This window comes from Thalassophryne amazonica, chromosome 6 (assembly GCF_902500255.1).
Source record: "Thalassophryne amazonica chromosome 6, fThaAma1.1, whole genome shotgun sequence".
Taxonomy (NCBI): domain Eukaryota; kingdom Metazoa; phylum Chordata; class Actinopteri; order Batrachoidiformes; family Batrachoididae; genus Thalassophryne; species Thalassophryne amazonica.
In genome coordinates, this window is record NC_047108.1 from 12,403,185 (window position 1) to 12,427,858 (window position 24,674).

Here is a 24,674-nt window from a genome sequence, read left to right on the forward strand (position 1 = left end):
TATATATATATATAATATATATATATATATATATATATATATAAGGTGGGTAGGATTACTTTGAAATGGTAATCCAAAAGTAGATTACAAGTAATCCAAATGTATGTACATACATACATGTAATCCACATGTATTCTTTCAAAGTAATCCTACCCACCCGTGTGTGTGTGTGTACATATATATATATATATCTTTTTATAAAAGTTCTGGTGTAGTAACACCTCCCAACCTCAAGGTGTCAAACAACACTGAACAGCCTCGTGAAGAAGAATCAACACGACTTGATGTTGCCGGTGTCCGGCGGTTTAAAACTGTTCTGAGAGCAAACATCACATGTGACAGCTGGTTGAAAAGAAGTCGAACGCTGTTGTGCGGAACTGACTTCAGATCAGCTGGTTGAGCTTCATGAGACCACAAGCACCGAAGGTTCCCCGGCTACGACCCGTCGTTCTAAACATGTACGTAATGTTCCACAAACGATATATTTCACGTTTTATTCTCTAATCAACAGCTAAATGTTTTCTTCAAACTAACATTTATTTAACTTCTAATAACAGGAGCAAAGTGAGCTAACGGTTAGCATGCGGTGAAAAAAATTCATTTAAACTTCTCACTTTTATTTAAAAATAGTGAAAACACACGAAGCGTTAAATTATATTATCACGACCATTATTGATATGTTGCATTGTTACTAACTTACACATACCAAGATATAATAAATGACGAAATGTGGCTGCATGAAATTTTAAAAATAAGGAATTTTTAAAATTTTCCTATTAGCTCTCAATTCACGAAATTGTTCATAAAAGTAGATTTTTTTATTATTATTTACATATGTGGAAATATAAAAAATAATCTTGATAGTCTGCACAAAATGTTAGAAACCTTAGTGGGGGAAGAAGCCCATAATAAGATCACAAAGTTCATAGTTAAAATTCAAATGGCTGAGCATTTAAAAAGTAAGGAGCGGCAAATCAGGAAGTTTCACAACCTTTTAGTGCAGAAAAGGCATACTTTCAGTGGGAGTATTTTTAAAGATACACCCAGACAAATTAGTGACAACAGGGAAAATTGGGTAAAGAATCTCCAACAGGGTTCTTACACAGACAGAAAAGGATGTGCTCGCTAAAGGACTAAATTTCTCAGTGACCCCTAAACATATACCGACAGTAGATTACATCACTGCAGTAGAGTCATCCATTAAACATAACAGTTTGTCAGTCAGAAGCTGGGGACCTCCGACTAAGTCACAGCAGTGCTGAACAGTGCTAAGCCTCCGCCGTCCAACATCACAGGAGAACGGAAAGCTTTGTCAGCACTGCAGAAGGACCAAAGCATCCTCATCCTGCCAGCGGATAAAGGCAGAGGCATGGTGGTCCTGAACTCATCGGACTACAAGGACAAGATCAACAACTTGCTCAGTGACTCCAATACATACGAACGTCTGAAGAGAGACCCCATGAGCGGCTATAAGAAGAAAATCATTAGCTACCTCCAAAACCTGGAGAAAGGGGGACTCATCGACAGGCAGACATACTACAGACTGTACCCTGGGACGCCACTCCGTGCATCTATGGACTGCCCAAAATCCACAAACAGGACGTGCCACTCAGGCCTATTGTATGTAGCACAGATTCCATCACATACAATTTGGCCAAGTACCTCAAGTGGATTTTGGCTCCTCTAGTGGGTAACTCAGACCACCATGTGGAGAACACACAAGATTTTGTGAACAAGATCAAGGCCCTGCAGCTGGAGGCAGATGAAACAGTCGTGTCATTTGATGTGACTTCCTTGTTCACCTGCATCCCCACTGCTGAGGCCGTCTCAGCTGTGAGGCAGAGACTGCTGGAGGATGTGTCTCTACTTGAAAGGACCAAACTCACACCAGACCACATCTGCCAACTCTTGGAGATCTGTCTTAACACCACGCATTTCCTGTTTAGGGGGAATTACTACAGGCAGATTCATGGTTGTGCGATGGGGTCTCTGGTATCCCCCATTGTGGCCAATCTGTACATGGAGCGAGTGGAGAAGACAGCCTTGACGTCTTTTACGGGAATCTCTCCCAGTCACTGGTTCAGATATGTTGATGACACACGGGTTAAAATCGAGCAACAGGAAGTTGAGGACTTTACAGAACACATCAACTCGGTGGACGCCAATATCAAGTTCACATGTGAGGATGCCAGAAACAACCATTTAGCCTTCTTGGACTGTGATGTTACAGTTGGAGAGAACAGGCAGCTCCAGACAGGGGTTTACAGAAAACCAACTCACACTGACCAATATCTGCTCTTCTGCTCAAACCACCCCCTTGAACACAAGCTCGGGGTGATCAGGACGCTTCAACACAGAGCCCTACAGGTGCCCACAACTGCAGAGGGAAGGGCTAAAGAACAACAACTTGTGCGGAAAACCCTCACAGTATGTGGGTACCCCCGATGGTCCCAGGACAAGTGCAGAAGTCCCAGAACAAGAGATCAGATAGACAGGAGACGGAGACAAGAAGAAGAGTGTCTCTCCCTTATTTAGCAGGAGTAGGGGGAAAACTACAGAGGATCTTCAGACAGCACAAAATCCCAGTTTACTTTAAACCGGTTACACCTTGAGACAGAAATTAGTTCACCCTAAGGACAGGATCCCTAGTTACAAACAGAGCATGTAGTATATTCTATCAGATATCAGGAAAACTGTAACGAAACACTACATAGGTGAGACTAAGCAACCTTTACACAAAAGGCTATACCAGCACCGCAGAGAGGGCGCCAGTGAACCTCAGTCTGCAGTTTCATCTCCACCTTAAAGCAACTACACCACACGTTTGCGACAAAGAAGTAAAATATTAGCCAAAGAGAAGAAATGGTTTGAGAGAGGGTCAAGGAGGGCATTCTTTGTGAAACGTTTGAAACCCAGCCTTAACCGGGGAGGGGGTCTGAGACACGCTTTATCCCCTGTTTACAATGGGGTACTCAAGTCAAAGCAGTTTCAGTCTTTTGTTCATGGTAATGAGTCATTCACGTCATCAGCAGAGTCATCAAGGGAGCCATCAGGAGAGGGTCCATCCCATCATTAGGAGGGACAGCTGCCCTGTCATTAGGAGGGTGCTAACTAGAGCACAATAGGTGCTAATTAGAGCTATTGTTTAGTCACCAGCCTATAGCAGTCTGCCTCTCGGTAGGAGGGGTCTGGTTAGGTTTAAAACTCCAACTTTTGGGACTTCTTGATTATTCTTCTCTACAAGAGTCAAGACAGAAATCAGACTACCAGAGCAAGAATTTTAGCTGAGGAAGCTTCTGCGATTTGAAGCGTAACGTCCTCGCGTCAAGCAACCCAGTACAGTCGAAGATTCAAGCTTCTCTACTCTGCTAGCTGATGCGTTCCGTGCACGTCAGACAATTCAAAGTGTCACAGAATTTCGCCTCGTTTCTGCTTAAAACTGACTTTAGAATGATTTAAGAGGTTTTAACTTCATCATCTGATGGTTAATAATCCCATTAATCTGTTTGATTACTTTGGATGAAGACACTCCGTCTCGGATGTGCTGCTGTGCTCCAAAATGACGCATGCACATATGCAAAATGCAGGAAGTCGCAGACACTGGGCCGATCCGCTCATTCGCTGGCTGTTGCCATCTGGTCGTCTAAACAACCAGGGCATAAATAGAAATTGATGGGCAAGATCAATGCTATCAAGAGTTTCAGCATAAATCTGCATTTTCCGTGCTATATACTGTGCTGTTACATTTATTCAAACTCGCAATTGTACAGCAATATTTATCAAAACAAATACAGGAGAGGATCAGACTATTTGTGTAATAGACTTGAATGATTGTTGTTGGTTCCAGTCCAGATGTTGTGAAGCGTTCATCTGGTAGTTATAAATTTTGTTATACTGTCCCGACCACTGAAGGTCAATTATCTTTATCAAGATAGAAAATAATACCATGAGTTTTTCAAACAGTAACATATTTAAACACATTGTCTCCCACAACACTAGATACTAGTCTGATCCTTTAATTTCATTATGAAGTTAAGTTAAAAATGGGAAATAATCAGAGGTCAAAATAAGAGCTTCGCACACATGCATCATATTAAAGATATTAATATTAAAGACTGCTCTTAATCCATCTGCAGCACCGCTTTTACACAGTGCTTCTCGGAGAAAATTAAAAAAAATAAAACGAAACGCCCATGCCAGCCAGTTTTGTCAGTACTTAACTGTGTGTTAACGCAGATTGTCTACGCTGCACTCCAGTGGGAGCCGATCCATGTGTATGTGTGTGTCAGCGTTTGCGTGTTTGGAGTCCAGAGCACAGATGGCCCCCTTTTCACCCTCCAGTCTCCTCTTCCTCAGCAGGGTACAGATTCAGCCTGTCATCTTTTTCTCTTTTTTTTTTTTTTTTTTTTTTTTGTCTTTTAAACATGTTTATGTCACAGTCAAACACGGCGCTGCAGAGGCGTACCCCTGCATACCTTTTGTAGAGGACCCAATATCTCTTCCCGGTACAGGGTACCATGCGTTCCGGCTTACTTTTCACCCTTTATAATTACTCAATAATTACTGGACCAAGTTCAAAGAAATCTGAAAGCACTACATTGGATTATGGAGCATATCATAGAAAAAAATAATCTGTCATGTATATTCTTATGTTAGTAGCAAAATATACAATGTCAAAGATGGTTGGCAACTGTCATGTCACCCAACAAATTTGCTGTTACAGAATATCTCAGGACGGAAAACCTGATGTGGGGGAAAAAAACAAAAACAAGCCTAATTAAAAAGGGATGAATTGAGACTTATAAAAGTGAGACGTCTAATTGAATCACTAAACGAATGGTGATATATTTTTCACAACAAAGCATTCAGGCAGTAAAATTGAAGTCACTACACAATACAGATTCACACAAAATAAATCATTCTCTAAGCTTTTTTCTGAAATTTTAGTAATTTCCCCACATCATTAATATTACATATAATACTCACTTATGAAAGCTCACTCCACAATCCTTTGTCAGCTTGTTGCTGCACCCGAACGCTGCAGAAAATGACATTTTCAGATCACTTTAACCCAAGTTTAAGTCAGCACATCATCGCTTTCTATTTAATCCAGTACCCGACGACGCATAATAATGCTAAGCAAGATGACGGCTGCCTGCCAACAGCTGACGGGCTGCGTCCACCATCTAGTGTATTAAATAGAAATTGATAAGCACCCACCCCCACCCTAAGTTGCTGGACTACACAACCTTTCCCAAAACCTAGTCTTTGCCAGCGTTGAACAAAGGACCTAGAACGCATCCGTGAGGAATACCAGAATTCACTGAGTTGAAGTCAGAGACTCCACCCCCGCTCTGCACAGCACCCTCGCTCCCTGATTATAGGATGGCTGTGATGTCCAATAACATACTGGGGATCCTGCAGTTTCTCAGGATGTCCTACTTTGCAAAAATCAACATTGTTGCAAAGAAGCGCTCAGTGAGAACTCACACAGCTAAGCTTGAGTGTTTGGGTGTGAAACCAAAGTGCGAATGACTCTTATAGCACAGGTGGCAGCGTGATAGTGCATGTCCATCCCAGAGAGGGACAACAAGTCCTTGAACTCCCCGTCTGTGTTTTTTGTAGCAGAATTTTTATGTACTTTGACGGACATTTATGTTCCACTCGATCTGATCTTGATAAGTAATAGTGGCATGTAGAAGTTTCTGTCTTTTGAAAGATACCCACATTACTCATATTTGCTCATTCTGCAGGTACCGCCCCCTGATGTAACATTACACAGGAACTTACTCAAGACTGACTTTAATTAAATCCTGTTCACCACAGGTCTGAACCCCCAACATCCAAACATGCTGAAGTGGAGGGTGGAGACTGTTTGACTGTTGCTCTGCCCCTCGTCCCCCCATCAGACTCTGAGATACAAGATGTAAAATCCAGCGGGATCTTAAAGGGTAACGCGATGCTTCAATCTGAACAACCAGATAGGATCTGTGTAGTCCCAATCCACCATCGCCCAGACCTACTAGTTCCTTGTGCAGATCTGGTCAACTCAGAATGGCAGAGGAGCCAGGCAGCCAGGGTTCATTCCCTCCAGAAGTCCTGTTCCGAGTTCCCTGTCTGTCTGGTTCTCCTCCGGAGGCACGGAGAGATGGAGCAGCTGCTGGGTCATGCTCGGCTGTCCCGGGTCGTGGGTCGCAGCAGCAGCCTTTTCCTGGAGTCGGTGGTTGTGTCCAAAGCAGAGCGAGGGAAAGGTCATGGTCGGACACTGATGGAGAAGACAGAGCGATATGCCAAAAACCGCGGCTTCAAGCGCCTTTACCTCACCACTCATGATAAGCAGCACTTCTACGCCCATCTCGGCTACGTGCTGTCGACACCGGTGCAGAATGCGGGAGCCATGACGACGTTTGTTCCAATGGAGTTCCTTCTGAAGTTTTCCAGAATGCCGAATGGAGATGCAAGCATGCCGAAGCAAACGGGAACACGCAAGTGGATTCTGCAAGGAGACTCAGGAGGTGCTGGTGTGGTAGGTTCTCCTCCTCCCTCTGTCCCACCTCCGGCTCCTCCCTTCGTCCCTCCACCTCCTCCGGTTCCTCCCTCCGTCCCTCCGGCACCTCCAGCTCCTCAGTTTGCACAGCAGCAGGTAGTCCAGACTCTGACTGAAACTCCCTACAGAGATGTCAAAGGCGTTCCTGTCTTCTGGATGCACAAAGACGTCTGACAAAAATGGAACACCCGCAAATGTTTACAGGAACCAGGACAACAAACCAAAGCAGCAGAGGAGAGTTTACACCACTATAAGGCTTTTATTGAGAAATGCAAATGCAGGAAGTGTATTCTTGACATACGTCAACTGAACTGTGCAGCGATGTGTGATTTGATAAGCATCAAAACAGGATCCCAGTTCAGACATGAAATAAACCGAAAGAAACCTGATTTGGGCCACTTCAGCCTGAGAATTGGTGCTTTGGGTTTTGTGTCCCAAACCGAGCACTGAACTAAATTAATTTAGTTTAGTAAATTAAATTCATTTGGTTCAGTGAAGTAAATTAATTATTTATTTAAAATTCTGTGTTTAAAGTGCTGCAGCTCGTGTCTGACGCCTGCAAAGAACAAAAAAGGGAATTGGTGTAAACAGGCCAAATCCAGTCTGCGGTGATCTTTAACTTTAAAGGAGCCGTTCTAAACTTCCACAGCACTGAGCTCTTGTTAAATTGAATATTTGTTAATTTTTGAATCAAATGTTACACATGTGCAACACATCATGTTTCAATGAAATGAATAGTATTTAATCAGAAGTTACAGCTGTGAGTTATTTTTTATTGCTGCTGATAATCAGCCCTGAAGTTATTAACATCCACCAAAGACGTAATAAAATCATCGGCATTTATTTATTTGTCTGTCTGTTAACAGGATTACATAAAAAAAACCCTGCACAATTAAATTTTCACCACGGATACTATTAGGCCATGGAAGACTCCATTAAATTTTAGAGGTGATCCGGATCCGGATTGGCGGACGTCAGAAATCTCTGATTGGTCTTGTTGATCTGTAATATTCTCTTGTCTCATCGAGACGTGGAGCTGTGCTGCGTCCAGCAGCTTGATGGTGCTGAATCGTTCTCTTTTTTCACAGTTGGATTTAAATCATGCAGCTCTTAGCAGCAGGAGTCTCTCTCTCATTCTGTCCTGTGAATTTTTCCCCTCTCCAGGCAAGGAAATTGTTGATTTACCTCTACTGGTGGTTGGCTCTCACTGCGGTATTGTATCACTTCCTGTTCCGGAGCACAGCGGTGTTTTGCTGTATCTGTTAGCTGTTTAATCTGTGTAGTTAGATTGATCTAGTTAACTAGATAATGATTTGTTTCACAGTGTAATCTTCACGTGCCTTAACTAAAGCACTCCCTCTGCTGAATTACCTCTAAATTATTTACACATTATTCACTTTGTGTGTTTTTAGGAATCCGCTAGCTTAGCGCAGCTATTAGCTCTTAGCCGGTTTAGCATGGCGGCTTCTCCTGTCTCTCCCGCACTTTTCTGCTCTGGGTGTGAAATGTTTAGTTATTCCTCGGCCTCCTTTAGCAGTAATGGTACTTTTAATAAGTGTATCTTATTCGTAGCTTTGGAGGCCAGGCTGGGCGAATTGGAGACTCGGCTCCGCACCGTGGAATTCTACAGCTAGCCAGGCCCCTGTAGTCGGTGCGGACCAAGGTAGCTTAGCCGCCGTTAGTTTCCCTCTGGCAGATCCCGAGCAGCCGGGAAAGCAGGCCGACTGGGTGACTGTGAGGAGGAAGCGTAGCCCTAAACAGAAACCCCGTGAACACGCCAACCCGTTCACATTTCTAACCGTTTTTCCTCACTCGACGACACACCCGCCGAGGATCAAACTCTGGTTATTGGCGACTCTGTTTTGAGAAATGTGAAGTTAGCGACACCAGCAACCATAGTCAATTGTCTTCCGGGGGCCAGAGCAGGCGACATTGAAGGAAATTTGAAACTGCTGGTTAAGGCTAAGCGTAAATTTGGTAAGATTGTAATTCACGTCGGCAGTAATGACACCCGGTTACGCCAATCGGAGGTCACTAAAATTAACATTGAATCGGTGTGTAACTTTGCAAAAACAATGTCGGCCTCTGTAGTTTTCTCTGGGCCCCTCCCCAATCGGACCGGGAGTGACATGTTTAGCCGCATGTTCTCCTTGAATTGCTGGCTGTCTGAGTGGTGTCCAAAAAATGAGGTGGGCTTCATAGATAATTGGCAAAGCTTCTGGGGAAAACCTGGTCTTGTTAGGAGAGATGGCATCCATCCCACTTTGGATGGAGCAGCTGTCATTTCTAGAAATCTGGCCAATTTTCTTAAATCCTCCAAACCGTGACTATCCAGGGTTGGGACCAGGAAGCAGAGTTGTAGTCTTACACACCTCTCTGCAGCTTCTCTCCCCCTGCCATCCCCTCATTACCCCATCCCCGTAGAGACGGTGCCTGCTCCCAGACCACCAATAACCAGCAAAAATCTATTTAAGCATAAAAATTCAAAAAGAAAAAAATAATATAGCACCTTCAACTGCACCACAGACTAAAACAGTTAAATGTGGTCTATTAAACATTAGGTCTCTCTCTTCTAAGTCCCTGTTAGTAAATGATATAATAATTGATCAACATATTGATTTATTCTGCCTTACAGAAACCTGGTTACAGCAGGATGAATATGTTAATTTGAATGAGTCAACACCCCCGAGTCACACTAACTGCGAGAACGCTCGTAGCACGGGCCGAGGCGGAGGATTAGCAGCAATCTTCCATTCCAGCTTATTAATTAATCAAAAACCCAGACAGAGCTTTAATTCATTTGAAAGCTTGACTCTTAGTCTTGTCCATCCAAATTGGAAGTCCCAAAAAACAGTTTTATTTGTTGTTATCTATCGTCCTCCTGGTCGTTACTGTGAGTTTCTCTGTGAATTTTCAGAACTTTTGTCTGACTTAGTGCTTAGCTCAGATAAGATAATTATAGTGGGCGATTTTAACATCCACACAGATGCTGAGAATGACAGCCTCAACACTGCATTTAATCTATTATTAGACTCAATTGGCTTTGCTCAAATGTAAATGAGTCCACCCACCACTTTAATCATATCTTAGATCTTGTTCTGACTTATAGTATGGAAATTGAAGACTTAACAGTATTCCCTGAAAACTCCCTTCTGTCTGATCATTTCTTAATAACATTTACATTTACTCTGATGGACTACCCAGCAGTGGGCAATAAGTTTCATTACACTAGAAGTCTTTCAGAAAGCGCTGTAACTAGGTTTAAGGATATGATTCCTTCTTTATGTTCTCTAATGCCATATACCAACACAGTGCAGAGTAGCTACCCTAAACTCTGTAAGTGAGATAGAGTATCTCGTCAATAGTTTACATCCTCATTGAAGACAACTTTGGATGCTGTAGCTCCTCTGAAAAAGAGAGCTTTAAATCAGAAGTGCCTGACTCCGTGGTATAACTCTCAAACTCGCAGCTTAAAGCAGATAACCGTAAGTTGGAGAGGAAATGGCGTCTCACTAATTTAGAAGATCTTCACTTAGCCTGGAAAAAGAGTCTGTTGCTCTATAAAAAAGCCCTCCGTAAAGCTAGGACATCTACTACTCATCACTAATTGAAGAAAATAAGAACAACCCCAGGTTTCTTTTCAGCACTGTAGCCAGGCTGACAGAGTCAGAGCTCTATTGAGCCGAGTATTCCTTTAACTTTAACTAGTAATGACTTCATGACTTTCTTTGCTAATAAAATTTTAACTATTAGAGAAAAAATTACTCATAACCATCCCAAAGACGTATCGTTATCTTTGGCTGCTTTCAGTGATGCCGGTATTTGGTTAGACTCTTTCTCTCCGATTGTTCTGTCTGAGTTATTTTCATTAGTTACTTCATCCAAACCATCAACATGTCTATTAGACCCCATTCCTACCAGGCTGCTCAAGGAAGCCCTACCATTATTTAATGCTTCGATCTTAAATATGATCAATCTATCTTTATTAGTTGGCTATGTACCACAGGCTTTTAAGGTGGCAGTAATTAAACCATTACTTAAAAAGCCATCACTTGACCCAGCTATCTTAGCTAATTATAGGCCAATCTCCAACCTTCCTTTTCTCTCAAAAATTCTTGAAAGGGTAGTTGTAAAACAGCTAACTGATCATCTGCAGAGGAATGGTCTATTTGAATAGTTTGTCAGGTTTTAGAATTCATCATAGTACAGAAACAGCATTGGTGAAGGTTACAAATGATCTTCTTATGGCCTCAGACAGTGGACTCATCTCTGTGCTTGTTCTGTTAGACCTCAGTGCTGCTTTTGATACTGTTGACCATAAAATTGTATTACAGAGATTAGAGCGTGGTTTGAATCATATTTATCTAATAGATTACAATTTGTTCATGTAAATGGGGAATCTTCTTCACAGACTAAGCTTAATTATGGAGTTCCACAAGGTTCTGTGCTAGGACCAATTTTATTCACTTTATACATGCTTCCCTTAGGCATTGCTTAAATTTTCATTGTTACGCAGATGATACCCAGCTTTATCTATCCATGAAGCCAGAGGACACACACCAATTAGCTAAACTGCAGGATTGTCTTACAGACATTAGGACATGGATGACCTCTAATTTCCTGCTTTTAAACTCAGATAAAACTGAAGTTATTGTACTTGGCCCCACAAATCTTAAAAACATGGTGTCTAACCAGATCCTTACTCTGGATGGCATTACCCTGACCTCTAGTAATACTGTGAGAAATCTTGGAGTCATTTTTGATCAGGATATGTCATTCAAAGCGCATATTAAACAAATATGTAAGACTGCTTTTTTGCATTTACGCAATATCTCTAAAATTAGAAAGGTCTTGTCTCAGAGTGATGCTGAAAAACTAATTCATGCATTTATTTCCTCTAGGCTGGACTATTGTAATTCATTATTATCAGGTTGTCCTAAAAGTTCCCTGAAAAGCCTTCAGTTAATTCAAAATGCTGCAGCTAGAGTACTGACGGGGACTAGAAGGAGAGAGCATATCTCACCCATATTGGCCTCTCTTCATTGGCTTCCTAATTCTAGAATAGAATTTAAAATTCTTCTTCTTACTTATAAGGTTTTGAATAATCAGGTCCCATCTTATCTTAGGGACCTCATAGTACCATATCACCCCAATAGAGCGCTTCGCTCTCAGACTGCAGGCTTACTTGTAGTTCCTAGGGTTTGTAAGAGTAGAATGGGAGGCAGAGCCTTCAGCTTTCAGCTGGCTCCTCTCCTGTGGAACCAGCTCCCAATTCGGATCAGGGAGACAGACACCCTCTCTACTTTTAAGATTAGGCTTAAAACTTTCCTTTTTGCTAAAGCTTATAGTTAGGGCTGGATCGGGTGACCCTGAACCATCCCTTAGTTATGCTGCTATAGACTTAGACTGTGGGGGGGTTCCCATGATGCACTGAGTGTTTCTTTCTCTTTTTGCTCTGTATGCACCACTCTGCATTTAATCATTAGTGATTGATCTCTGCTCCCCTCCACAGCATGTCTTTTTCCTGGTTCTCTCCCTCAGCCCCAACCAGTCCCAGCAGAAGACTGCCCCTCCCTGAGCCTGGTTCTGCTGGAGGTTTCTTCCTGTTAAAAGGGAGTTTTTCCTTCCCCCTGTCGCCAAGTGCTTGCTCACAGGGTGTCGTTTTGACCATTGGGGTTTTTACGTAATTATTGTATGGCCTTGCCTTACAATATAAAGCGCCTTGGGTGTTATGTGTCGACGCGGGTTGAGGAGCGGACCTGCGTCAGACGGAACCCAGCGCTAAAAATAACCAGAAAGCGGTTCCAAAAAAATGTATTTATTTCACCCGCTGGTGCACAACAAAGTGTAAAAAAAACCAAAATAGCGTCCTTCTGGTGGAGTGAAGGCTGGCACGCTCTCCAGCGCCCAAAAGGATCGAAGCCCGGCGCTCCTGGACTCACTACCACCGCCAAACACCCCCCAGGTGGACACGACAAACCGACTCTCTGCGAAGCATAGAAGAGGTGAGGTAAGTCAGCAGTTACAACTAATATCCTTCAAAAGACACACACTATCAGCAACACATTCAGGTCTGTATTTTAAGCTTTATGCAAATGAGCAGCTTCTCACAACAGGTGGAGGATCACTTGTCCGCACGCCACAGCAGTGAGAAGCAAGCTGCACAATTCTCATCACAATTCAAGTATACTGCGTAACAAAATACCAAGTTACTATTAACAATTAGTCAAACACTTAATCACCTCTGATGTGTGCTGACAGCATGTGTCCCTCACCCTTCCTTGCTTCACGGGCTCGATGTGTCAAACCCAGGCGCGGTCCTCAGCGTCTCACAAATGAACATCACAAGGTCGAGTTCCCGGCAGTTCTGCTTGAATCACACATGACTTAAATGCAGAACGCCATCCAATTATCTGCTTCAGCTGAAAGTCTTTAAGGTTGCATGTGAGCACCATTCACAGGTGCTTCACATGATGTTGATGAGGGTGAAGGATTCTTCAGCCAGCACCTTCTCCACAGACAAATCAGTTCTCATGCCACCTGGAGAGCAAAGAAAAGAAAAGAACACCAACATATCCAGCCACACCCCCCAACACACAACATTGGGGCAACTGTTTGTTGTGATTTGGCGCTATATAAATAAAATTGATTGATTGATTGATTGATTGAATGTGCCCTTTTTTTTTTTTGTTCTCCACAGTATATTAGGGTTCCTGTGTGTGTCCTCCTCATGTTCCTCCTCTTGCGGCCGTCAGGTTGTGTCTCAGCACCTGCAGCTCCTGGATCAGCAGTGAAAGCTCTGAGGCGGCAGCCTGTTTCTCCCGCATTGCCTCTGTCAACATCCGGAGGGTGCCGCCCTGCTGGACTGAAGGCAGAACAGACAAATTGGTGCTATCAATGTCCTCCAACCTTTGGCGCTGACATCATCCACAACGTGATCACCACGTCTGTTTGTTAGCAAGCTTATGCAGTACTAGTAACCAGTTTTAATGAAACCCTGGGGACAGGTGGCACAGGTCAAGACAACCCATGAAACTTTGGATCCTGATCCTGACCTTTAATCTTCACTGCAGGATCAAAGCAATCAGGATCAAAGTTATGTGATTAGAAATCATAGACTTTAAAATCGCTGTCAGTCAGCATTTGCATCAATGGGATGTAGGCATTCGGGAATAAAGATTGGTAATCCACATTAAAGATTGTAATCAAGGTCAAAGGTCAGGGTAATCAATGTTTAGCTACTGGATCACAGTCCAGCAATCAAGATTAAAGATCGGTCATCACTATCAGAAGGTAAGGAGTGAAGGTATCCCTCATTATCAAAGGTCAGGATCAAAAATCAAGATTGATGTTAATCATAATCAAAGACTTGAAATCACTATTACAAAGTTAGCCCTCATCATCAAAGGTCAAGACCAAGGATCAGGATTTAAGTTAATCAATGAAGTAAATCAAGATCAAAGATAAATAATCATGATCAAAATGATTCCTCAATATCAAAGGTCAGGATCAAAAATCAAGATTTATGTTAATCATAATCAAAGACTTATAATCACTATCAGTTAGCCCTCATCATTAAAGGTCAAGACCAAGGATCAGGATTGAATTTAATCAATGAAGTAAATCAAGATCAATAATCATGGTCAAAATGATTCCTCATTATCTAAGGTCAGGATAAATAATCAGGGTTGATGTTAATCAAAATCAAAGACTTGTAATCGCTATCAAAAATCAGCCCTCAGCAAAGGTCAAGATCAAAGATACAGGTTGAAGTTAATTAAAAGCAAAGATTTGTAATAACAATCGAAAGTCAGTTCTAGTTATCAAAGATCAGGATTAAAGTTGATCAAAATCAAAGATTTGTAATGATGTTCAAAATTGGTGTGCAGGATCAAAGATCAGGTAGTAAAACAACAGCAAAAGTAATCAGAATCAAAGCTCAGTAATAACGATCTGTTGTTGGGCGCAGATCCACAGTGTTGCAGCTTTGCTCAGTGGACGATGGGTTGTATTTTTTTTTTTTAAATAATTGGGTGTTAAAGTGGACTTTGGAGACATGGCAGAGGTTTGTGGTGCACGTGCATAAAGACTCACCTAAAAGTAGAAGATGAGTAACACGGTGAGTAGAAGCAGCGTGATGATGGCGTAGCCCATGGCGTAGGCACGCGATGAACTGGGCGTCAGCAAGTCCTGCAGACGACTCTGCCATTTGCTGCTGACACCATGGCCCCTTTGATTGACAGCTGTCATGTCACAGGAGTAGAGGTTCCCGTTTGGGGAGGGTGTGTACGCGGGCCGAGGGGGCTTCAGCCCTGAAATCAGAAACCCACAGAAACATGTTCCTCGTCAGTCCGCTGCAGGCGCTGCTTCAGGTTTTTGAGCGGTTACATAAAGATGTCGACTCATCGAGTTGTGCACGTGTCAGATAAGTACGGTTATCGGTAGTTACCTTTGTGGCCATGTTCTGGATGAGAGCGGTGGAGGTCATTGATGGAGTCCACCGAGTGGAGCTCAATCTCAGTCAGGTCTCTGTCACTGACCCTGGAGAACTGAGGGGTCGTCTGAGAGGAAGGAGGCCTCGACATCTCAACTCCTCCTGAAATATCTGAAACACAGAAAAGAACTTTAACAATTACGAATCAGAGTCACAAGATTAAAAATGATGGAATAAAATTATTAAAAATAATTAATCAAGGGTTCATCTGTGTTTGAAACACTATTGATAAATGATTACTAAAGACATTAACTGCTGTTAGTTAATACTTATTACTCCAGTAAGTAACATGAACATTATTGATAAATGAAGACTAAACACATTAACTCTTAACAGATATATTATGTCCATTTCATGATTTAGAAGTTCTGTCTGTATTATTATGTTATCATGGCTGTAACAGACCGGTCAGATGGCTGTGTACTGTGTCAGTGCATCTCTGAGAGATGGAGCAGCACATGCAGCTGAACGGCCTGTCACAGCTGTAATACACATCATATGACAGCTATATTGTCAGTCCATCTCGTGATTTGGAGGTTCTATCTGTAATATTATGTTATCATGGCTGTAACATCCTGGTCAGATGGCTGTGTGCTGTGTCAGGGCCTCTCTGACCAACACACACAGCTGAACGGTCTCTCAGCTGTAATACACATCACATGACAGATATCAGTCCATATCATGATTTAGAAGTTCTATCTGTAATATTATGTTATAACTGTAACTAGGGTTGAGCCGGATACTTGTTTCAGATGAGTATCCTTTACGGATAAAGCATTTTTGACGAGCACGAATATACAAGTAAATACATACAAGTAAAACTCGTCAAAATCTGTGCTCATGCTGAAGGAAAATTCTCAATGGCTAACTGACTGTCTTCACGCTCTGTGATTGGCCAGTCACACACAGCGCCCGCCCCTCCTTACACAGACACGTCTGTCTGCAGCTTCTCTCTCTCACACACACACACACACACACACACAGGAACTGATCTCCCTCTGTGGTTTGATTCTACCTCCCGTTGCTCTCTCAGTACTCTAACTTTTCTTCAGCTTGCCTCTTTATCAGTTTGTATGGTATTTAAAGTTACTTGGTGAACTTGTTTTGTATTGTACGCAGTGCATTTGACAAGACAGAGCTGAAAACGGCTCGTGTGGCGTCAGTCACTGCCTCCACTCCGGTCAGGGTTTTTATTTATTTGTCAGTTTTTTAACCGTTTGTTTGCTCTTCATTTTAATGGTGATATGAAGTCAGTTGGAAAACTTTGCTCGTACTGAACGCGGTGGTTTTGAGTAGAACACAGTGAACAAGGCTGATATTATTTCCGTTTGCCATCACTGGATGTTTGCATTAATCACCAAGTTCACACAGATCATTAAAAAATAAACAGTCTTACAGACCACTTACACACAGACACACATGTAGCTCAACACAAAAAGTAGCCTATATTAATATTTTTATTATATATGGCTGTATGCAATATCTGACACTTTCTCACTGCAGTTCATAAAAATAAATTGGTCAGTCGAACAACCTCTCTCCCACTCATACAGTCACACACACACACCTTAATCAATATTGTTTAACTTTGTGTGGATTAAAAATCCCAAGAACATTAGGTAGTAAAAATAAATAAATGATTGAAAAAATCACAGTTTGATCATAAAATAAAAAAGTATGACGACTCTTGTTCATACATACTTAGTAGTTCATACTTTCCTACTACATTGAATGTAAATTCTGAGGCTGATCTGTTATTCATTCATACAGTTAAGAATATTCATGTTCTGAGTTTATAAAAAACTTGTTCTGTAAAATAGTTCCTTTACTATTGTGATCAAAAACATTGAATCTCAATTCTGAGGCTGTTCTGTAAATATTCATTCATACACTTAAGAATATTCATGTTCTGAGTTCATAAAAAAACTTGTTCTGTAAATAGCTCTCTTACTTTTGTGATCAGACATTGATTTGAATCTCAATTTTGAGGCTGTTCTGTAAATAGTTTTCAAATAAACAATAAATATAGCAACTTCTGATCAATCCATATCAATTTCAGACTTAATGTACTGATAAAAGCCCCAGTCATTTTGTGTTAAACCACGCCCATTTCCGGTTTAGGCCCCGCCCACTATGAGTACAGATATGGCTACAGATAATTTAGATGGTTGAACAGATACAGATAGTGGTGTACTCGCTCATCCCTATTCGTAATGTCCAGGTCAGAAGCCTGCACACTGCGTCAGCGCATCTCTGACCAGAGCGTGCAGCTGAACAGTTTGTCACAGCTGTAATACACATCATGTGACAGATACATCATCAGTTCATCTCATGATTTAGAAGTTCTATTTGTAATATTATGTTATCACGGCCTCTCACAACTGTAATAAACATATCATGACCGACACATCTTCTAAACCAGAGGGTGCCAGAGTTCTTGCGAGGGATAGATATCATGAACCGGTTCTTTTCAAGATTCATTAAGAAATGAGTCGATCCACCAACATCAATAGCCTTTTTGCTTAACGATTCCCTTATCGGTCCTTCAAAGTGGCTGTTATTTTTGAGGGTGTTTTATCCGGAAAATGATCATTTCTTTACGTTGATCACCCGCTTCTGTAATGACTCCACTTTGAAGCTTGAAACAATGAAGCAGTGCTGAAACAATGAAGTCCGCTTCTTAACCCTTCTCAAAGTCATTTAAAGATGTCAATCATGAGTCATTTTGTGCTGATTAAAGTCACTAACTGGGACTCTTGCCTTGTTTTGTTTCACTAGGACAATGCTCCGGTCCACATGTTGATCATCACAATGGCTCCTATGCATGAATGTGGTTTCAAACTTGTTTGGCACCCACCTTGTTCCCCTGATTTGGCTCCTTTGGATTTCTGTCTGTTTCCAAACATGAAAAGGCTTCTTCCTGGAAGTCATTATAAAACTGATAACACTGACGACAAGAAACGAGAATTGTCCTCCGTTCTAGTCAAGTTAGAGTCTGACCGGAATTGACTTCAATGTGAATCACTGTTTAAATCAAATGACACCTCTTTCCAAACTTTGTAACGCAGACAACAGACTAAAACGATTTTTGTTTCTCCCAAATTGAGACGTCCTGCATTCTTTATGAATTACATTGATGCTGACATGCAGCCGGCTGCAAAAGCTCAGCTCAGAGGTATGGAGTGACATTCATGCCATTGTCTTCTGAAAGGAAATATCAGGCATGGCACAAACCAGGTGGACACAAATGCAAAGACTCTCACTTGCAAACTGGGGTAAGAAAAAGGTTTAATATAATAAATCAATCAGAGATTCAGTACACAGGTGGTCCAGCAGCGAAGCAAAGGTACAGACAGGCGTAAGGCTGAGGCTTGGTCCAACAAACAGAAAGAGGTCAAAAAACACAGCGTGGTGGGAATCAGAGGCAGAGACAAAAACGTGGTCGAGGACAAAACAAGGTCAAATACCGAGAGGCCGAATACAAGGCAAAGCAAGGCAAGGTGTGGGGGCTGGAGAGTGAATAACATTCAACAATCTGGCAGGGGACTGAGACTGTGAGGGCTTATGTAATGGCAGGCTAATCGGTCTGGAATGAGGAACAGGTGGATCAGTACATGCAGCTGAACGGCCTGCCACAGCTGTAATACGCATCATATCACAGATATATCATCAGTCCATCTCATGACATGACAATTCTGTTTGTAATAATACAACCCCTGGCAAAAATTATGGAATCACCGGCCTCAGAGGATGTTCATTCAGTTGTTTAATTTTGTAGAAAAAAAGCAGATCACAGACATGACACAAAACTAAAGTAATTTCAAATGGCAACTTTCTGGCTTCAAGAAACACTATAAGAAATCAAGAAAAAAAATTGTGGCAGTCAGTAACGGTTACATTTTTAGACCAAGCAGAGGGAAAAAAATATGGACTCACTCAATTCTGAGGAATAAATTATAGAATCACCCTGTAAATTTTCATCCCCAAAACTAACACCTGCATCAAATCAGATCTGCTCCTTAGTCTGCATCTAAAAAGGAGTGATCACACCTTGGAGAGCTGTTGCACCAAGTGGACTGACATGAATCATGGCTCCAACACGAGAGATGACAATTGAAACAAAGGAGAGGATTATCAGACTCTTAAAAGAGGGTAAATCATCACGCAATGTTGCAAAAGATGTTGGTTGTTCACAGTCAGCTGTGTCTAAACTCTGGACCAAATACAAACAACATGGGAACGTTGTTAAAGGCAAATATACTGGTAGACCAAGGAAGACATCAAAGCGTCAAGACAGAAAACTTAAAGCAATATGTCTCAAAAATCGAAAATGCACAACAAAACAAATGAGGAACGAATGGGAGGAAACTGGAGTCAACGTTTGTGACCGACCTGTAAGAAACCACCTAAAGGAAATGGGATTTACATACAGAAAAGCTAAACGAAAGCCATCATTAACACCTAAACAGAAAAAAATAAGGTTACAGTGGGCTAAGGAAAAGCAATCGTGGACTGTGGATGACTGGATGAAAGTCATATTCAGTGATGAATCTCGAATCTGCATTGGGCAAAGTGATGATGCTGGAACTTTTGTTTGGTGCCGTTCCAATGAGATTTATAAAGATGACTGCCTGAAGAGAACATGTCAATTTCCACAGTCATTGATGATATGGGGCTGCATGTCAGGTAAAGGCACTGGGGAGATGGCTGTCATTACATCATCAATAAATGCACAAGTTTATGTTGATATTTTGGACACTTTTCTTATCCCATCAATTGGAAGGATGTTTGGGGATGATGAAATCATTTCTCAAGATGATAATGTATCTTGCCATAGAGCAAAAACTGTGAAAACATTCCTTGCAAAAAGACACATAGGGTCAATGTCATGGCCTGCAAATAGTCCGGATCTTAATCCAATTGAAAATCTTTGGTGGAAGTTGAAGAAAATGGTCCATGACAAGGCTCCAACCTGCAAAGCTGATCTGGCAACAGCAATCAGAGAAAGTTGGAGCCAGATTGATGAAGAGTACTGTTTGTCACTCATTAAGTCCATGCCTCAGAGACTGCAAGCTGTTATAAAAGCCAGAGGTGGTGCAACAAAATACTAGTGATGTGTTGGAGCATTCTTTTGTTTTTCATGATTCCATAATTTTTTCCTCAGAATTGAGTGATTCCATATTTTTTCCCTCTGCTTGGTCTAAAAAAGTAACCGTTACTGACTGCCACAATTTTTTTTTCTGATTTCTTATAGTGTTTCTTAAAGCCAGAAAGCTGCCATTTGAAATGACTTTAGTTTTGTGTCATGTCTGTGATCTGCTTTTTTTCTACAAAATTAAACAACTGAATGAACATCCTCAGAGGCCGGTGATTCCATAATTTTTGCCAGGAGTTGTATATTATCACGGCCTGTCACAACTGTAATAAACATATCATGACCAATACATCTTCTAAACCAGTGGTTTTCAAACTGTGAGGCGCACCCCGCGGGGGGGGGACTGAACGTTCTAGAAGGGGCATGACCAAGAAAGAGAAGAGCAGGTGCAAGAGGATGGAGTGAGACAAAAAGCAAAGCAGACTGGGGCAAGATAAGTGATAGGAAAATCCAACGGTGACAAACGTGATGTGCTCAAGACAAACAATAATAGATGTGAACAACACAAAGGGAGCTACCAAGGAAATAACGTGACCAGCCTAAAAAGAAGGGCAAACAAATAAAGACTATAATCCAAAACAGAACTGATACTGACTTAAGTATAAATGTTAGTGATAACATTTAAACAAATAAGATGGAAAAGCAGACTACCAGCTAAACAGAAGATAAATGACAGAAAGCAAAACCAGTGACCAAAGAATACAGATGATGTAAACACAAAATAAATGATAAACCTAGAATGCAATAAATAACTAAAGTAACATCACCAGATTACTAAACACAGAAAGTAAATAAAGTGAAACCAGAGACTACAAGATGAACAACAGAAAACCAAACCAGTGACAAAGGCATGATACAAGAAGTGAAATAAACAGACTCAAACTAAGACTGAAGTGACTTAAGAGACCAAGAGTGAACAAATAAAAGGCAACACAATAAATGAAAACAATATGGCAAAACAGCTAATAAGACAAAACTACGCAGAAGGCCACAAATAAAAGAATGAACAGAAACAAAACCACTGCTAACATGAGCATGACCGCGGTGACCTGACAAGACACGAATTCATTCATTCATTCATTCATTTCATTTATTATACAGGAAAAAGGTTAAAAGCACAATTGCACATTACCCCAGGCCTGACTCAGTTAAAACTGTTTTACAGCAGGTTCCTGTTTTACACGTAAACCTACACACAAACAATCATTTCATTCAATCATGTGGACAATAAACCTAACATGTACAACACACATTCATAAAATCATAAATACATAAATAAAAAGATAAAAAGATCAGACAAGTGAGACAGGTAGATCAGTGGTTACACGAATAACTATTCAATAAATCATCTCTGTAAGTTTTTTAAATAGTATCTCTGAGCTGATAGTTCTAGTGCCCAGAGGGATATCATTCCACACCTTAGTATAGATGTAGAAGAATGATCTTTGTCCATAAATAATAAAAAGAATAAAAACACTGAAGATCAGAGCATGGAAGGAGATATGAATCCAGACGGACAGATGACAGGAAATGCTTTTGAGAAAGATTTTCTCAAAATTCTTATAGATTTTGTTTATTTTTATTTATGTCCAGAGTTTAAGGATCCAGTGACCAATTTCATATTTATTTACTTTAAGACTCAATTAAATGTTGTTGACATAGAAAATCCGTAAAACCTACTTTTAGTACACAGAAAATTCACAGGAGATATTAACAAGGGAATCGACTCGATAAGTGGAATCGATAATGGCATCGATATCGATAAAATCTTATCAATACCCATCCCTTATTTATGTTAAAATGTATTAGTTATGCCAAAGACATTTAAAAACACACAGAGATGTTTAAATGTTTTTAAAAAACGATGTTTAAAATATGACAAAAGATAAAAAAAAATATAAGAATAGAAAGTTCTTTAAAAACATGTTTAAAATGTTTGAAAAGGCTGTAAAATGTGTAAATGCATAAAAATACTCAAATACTTTTAAAATGTGTTTAAGCTGTGTAAAAGAATAAAAAGAAATACACAGATATTGAAATTGTGTGTCTGTGGGGGGTGGGGGGGGGGGGGCGCAGCTATTCATTTGTTCTCTGAGGGCTCACACTCTCCCACACTTTGAAAACCGCTGTTCTAAACCGTTAGAAGGACTGACGATGAAACCGTTTATCAAGGCACTACAATGTAAATGAAGCAAGTCATCACCTTTGGAACGACTGACGGTTCTGTGTAGAAGATCCCTGATGAATCTGAACTTTTGGATATGACTCTTTGGATCCTTACTGCCGGTGTTGCTGACCAAACGCCCCCCCAAAAAAAAAATCAGTCCACCCTGCCTTCACTGCGCTTGCGTCATTTCTAAGCATGAACCGTGCTTCACTGATTATCGCCTTGTTTCTGCTTCAAACTGCACTCGTCATCATCGATCTCAGTGACAGATATCTGAAGCTTTTGTACAACAATCACAATTTCCACATAAATTTAGCATTATTTCTTAATCAAAGACGGGGGAGCGATCAGAGCGCAGCAGCAGCAGTGATTAGTTTTTTCTCTTTTCACATCCCACCTGATGGCTCGTACTCATTCCTACTAAATGTGATGGGGCCCTGAACCAGGCTTATTTGTTTGAGCTCACGTTTAACTTACCTTGTGCTCTCTTGTTGTTGTCCCAGACAGATGTATCCATGCAAGTTATCTAGACCTCAGTAATGAACTCCTGGATCTGAAGGATTTGATGCGCTGAAATGAAGGGGAAGCTCCTGGTTTTGACCCAGCTCCGTATGAATGCTGCTAAATCTGTGTGTATGTGTCCGTGTTCCCATTTAGACTGTCGTGGCTGCACAGACAGACGGCGAGAGCCGGAAAGTTCCCCTCAGCCAAACTCTCACAGGCCCTCTGCGACTAAAATAGCACCACAGACTTGTGGGTATTATTAGTTCTGAGGATGACTCACTGATCCGGATGGAGAGTATAACCAGGGAATAAAAAACATTCCCAAACAGACAGGAACACGTGGAGAGGGCATGCTTTCGCCAGGGCTGAGTGATCATTAACTTTATGTTGGATAGGTGAAAGGTCAAGGTCACATCAGAGGTCATCCCTTAGGGTCTGCAGTGATATCTTCAAAATGCAAAGAGCAGTTTCAGTCAAACTTGGTGGATGAACTCAGTGGACGTACTCTGGCAACATACGAGGGGTGATTGAAAAGTTTTGAACCTGATCAAGAAGAAACCACAACTGAATTAATATAATTCTTTATTTTTACCCTCATCCTCATGTAAGTCCACAGACCTTTTCCAGCGTAGCTGCAGCACCTTAATACTGTTCTCACAGAAGATCTTATCCTGGAGTTCAAGGAAGTTATCCACTGCAGATATGACACTGCAGATATCAGTGACTACGTTTACATGCCGTTAATATTCAGGTTAAGGTCAATATTCCAGTTTCTGAATAATTAGGAATAACCCGTTTACATGCTTAAGCAGACAGAGTTACTCCTGTATACATGGTCATTGATATCATTTGTAATATCCGCATCTAAACAGCGACGCACGTCTTCCACCGGTGCTTGATTTGGTCTGGGATTCGTGCAAATCCTGCTTCGCATAATCCTGCTTCCTGTAAAACCCCTCACTACACACTTTTCTCAAACAGGCATTAACATTTTTCTCACTTTTCTCTCCTGCAGGCTGCCTCCGCATCAAAACAGCGAGCGTAGTCTCTGGACCTGTTGCCAGATTTGGTGCAGTGCCAAACACTCACACAGCAGGCGGTGTGAGTGGCCCGCTGCGGCATTTACAGAGCCCTCAGACACAGTAAACGCATCGGAGGCAGTGAGAGCAATCGCGGTGATGCCGACGACCGGCCCGCCTGATAAGGATGCAGAACACAATGCGTTGTTTATCTCTGCTTCTGTGGCCTTTCTGTGTGGAGTTTGCATGTTCTCCCTGTGTTTGCGTGGGTTTCCTCCGGGTGCTCTGCTTTCCTCCCACATTTAAAGACATTTAAAGGTTAGGTGAATTGGAAACTTTATAATTGTCCAGGTCTCCCTTGCGAAAGAGGTCTCGACCTCAGTGGGACTAACCTGGTTAAATAAATGTTAAATTAAGAAAGAGGCCATGACCTTTCCAGCAGATTAAACTGCTTAAACTTTCCCACATTTCCATTGCTTTGACTGTTGTTTGGACTCTGGAAGTGATGGACCCAGGTCTCTTCCACAGTCACAAATCATTGCATGAAGTTATCAACTTCATGCAATGTTGGACCTCAGTGCTGCTTTTGATACTGTTGACCATAAAATTTTATTACAGAGATTAGAGCATGTCATAGGTATTAAAGGCACTGCGCTGCGGTGGTTTGAATCATATTTGTCTAATAGATTACAGTTTGTTCATGTAAATGGGGAATCTTCTTCACAGACTAAAGTTAATTATGGAGTTCCACAAGGTTCTGTGCTAGGACCAATTTTATTCACTTTATA

General features: G+C 41.4%; 2 protein-coding genes across 3 annotated transcripts; one reads left to right on the plus strand and one right to left on the minus strand.

Moving 5' to 3' along the window:
- Positions 1–403: 403 nt before the first annotated feature.
- On the plus strand, positions 404–7,346 carry LOC117511855 (N-alpha-acetyltransferase 80). Its single transcript, XM_034171763.1, has 2 exons — positions 404–458; positions 5,827–7,346. The coding sequence occupies exons 1-2, from the start codon at positions 406–408 to the stop codon at positions 6,719–6,721; spliced, it is 948 nt and encodes a 315-aa protein (XP_034027654.1). The 5' UTR covers positions 404–405; the 3' UTR covers positions 6,722–7,346.
- Positions 7,347–13,252: 5,906 nt separating this feature from the next.
- On the minus strand, positions 13,253–23,209 carry si:dkey-20d21.12 (uncharacterized protein LOC556245 homolog). 2 transcript variants are annotated; one of them, XM_034171561.1, is made up of 4 exons: positions 22,841–23,209; positions 14,997–15,143; positions 14,642–14,859; positions 13,253–13,412 (listed from the first exon to the last, which is right to left on the minus strand). In XM_034171561.1, the coding sequence occupies exons 1-3, from the start codon at positions 22,878–22,880 to the stop codon at positions 14,642–14,644; spliced, it is 405 nt and encodes a 134-aa protein (XP_034027452.1). In that variant the 5' UTR covers positions 22,881–23,209; the 3' UTR covers positions 13,253–13,412. The 2 variants fall into 2 exon arrangements, with proteins under 2 accessions (XP_034027452.1, XP_034027451.1); XM_034171560.1 differs by having other exon boundaries at positions 14,997–15,152.
- Positions 23,210–24,674: the final 1,465 nt, after the last annotated feature.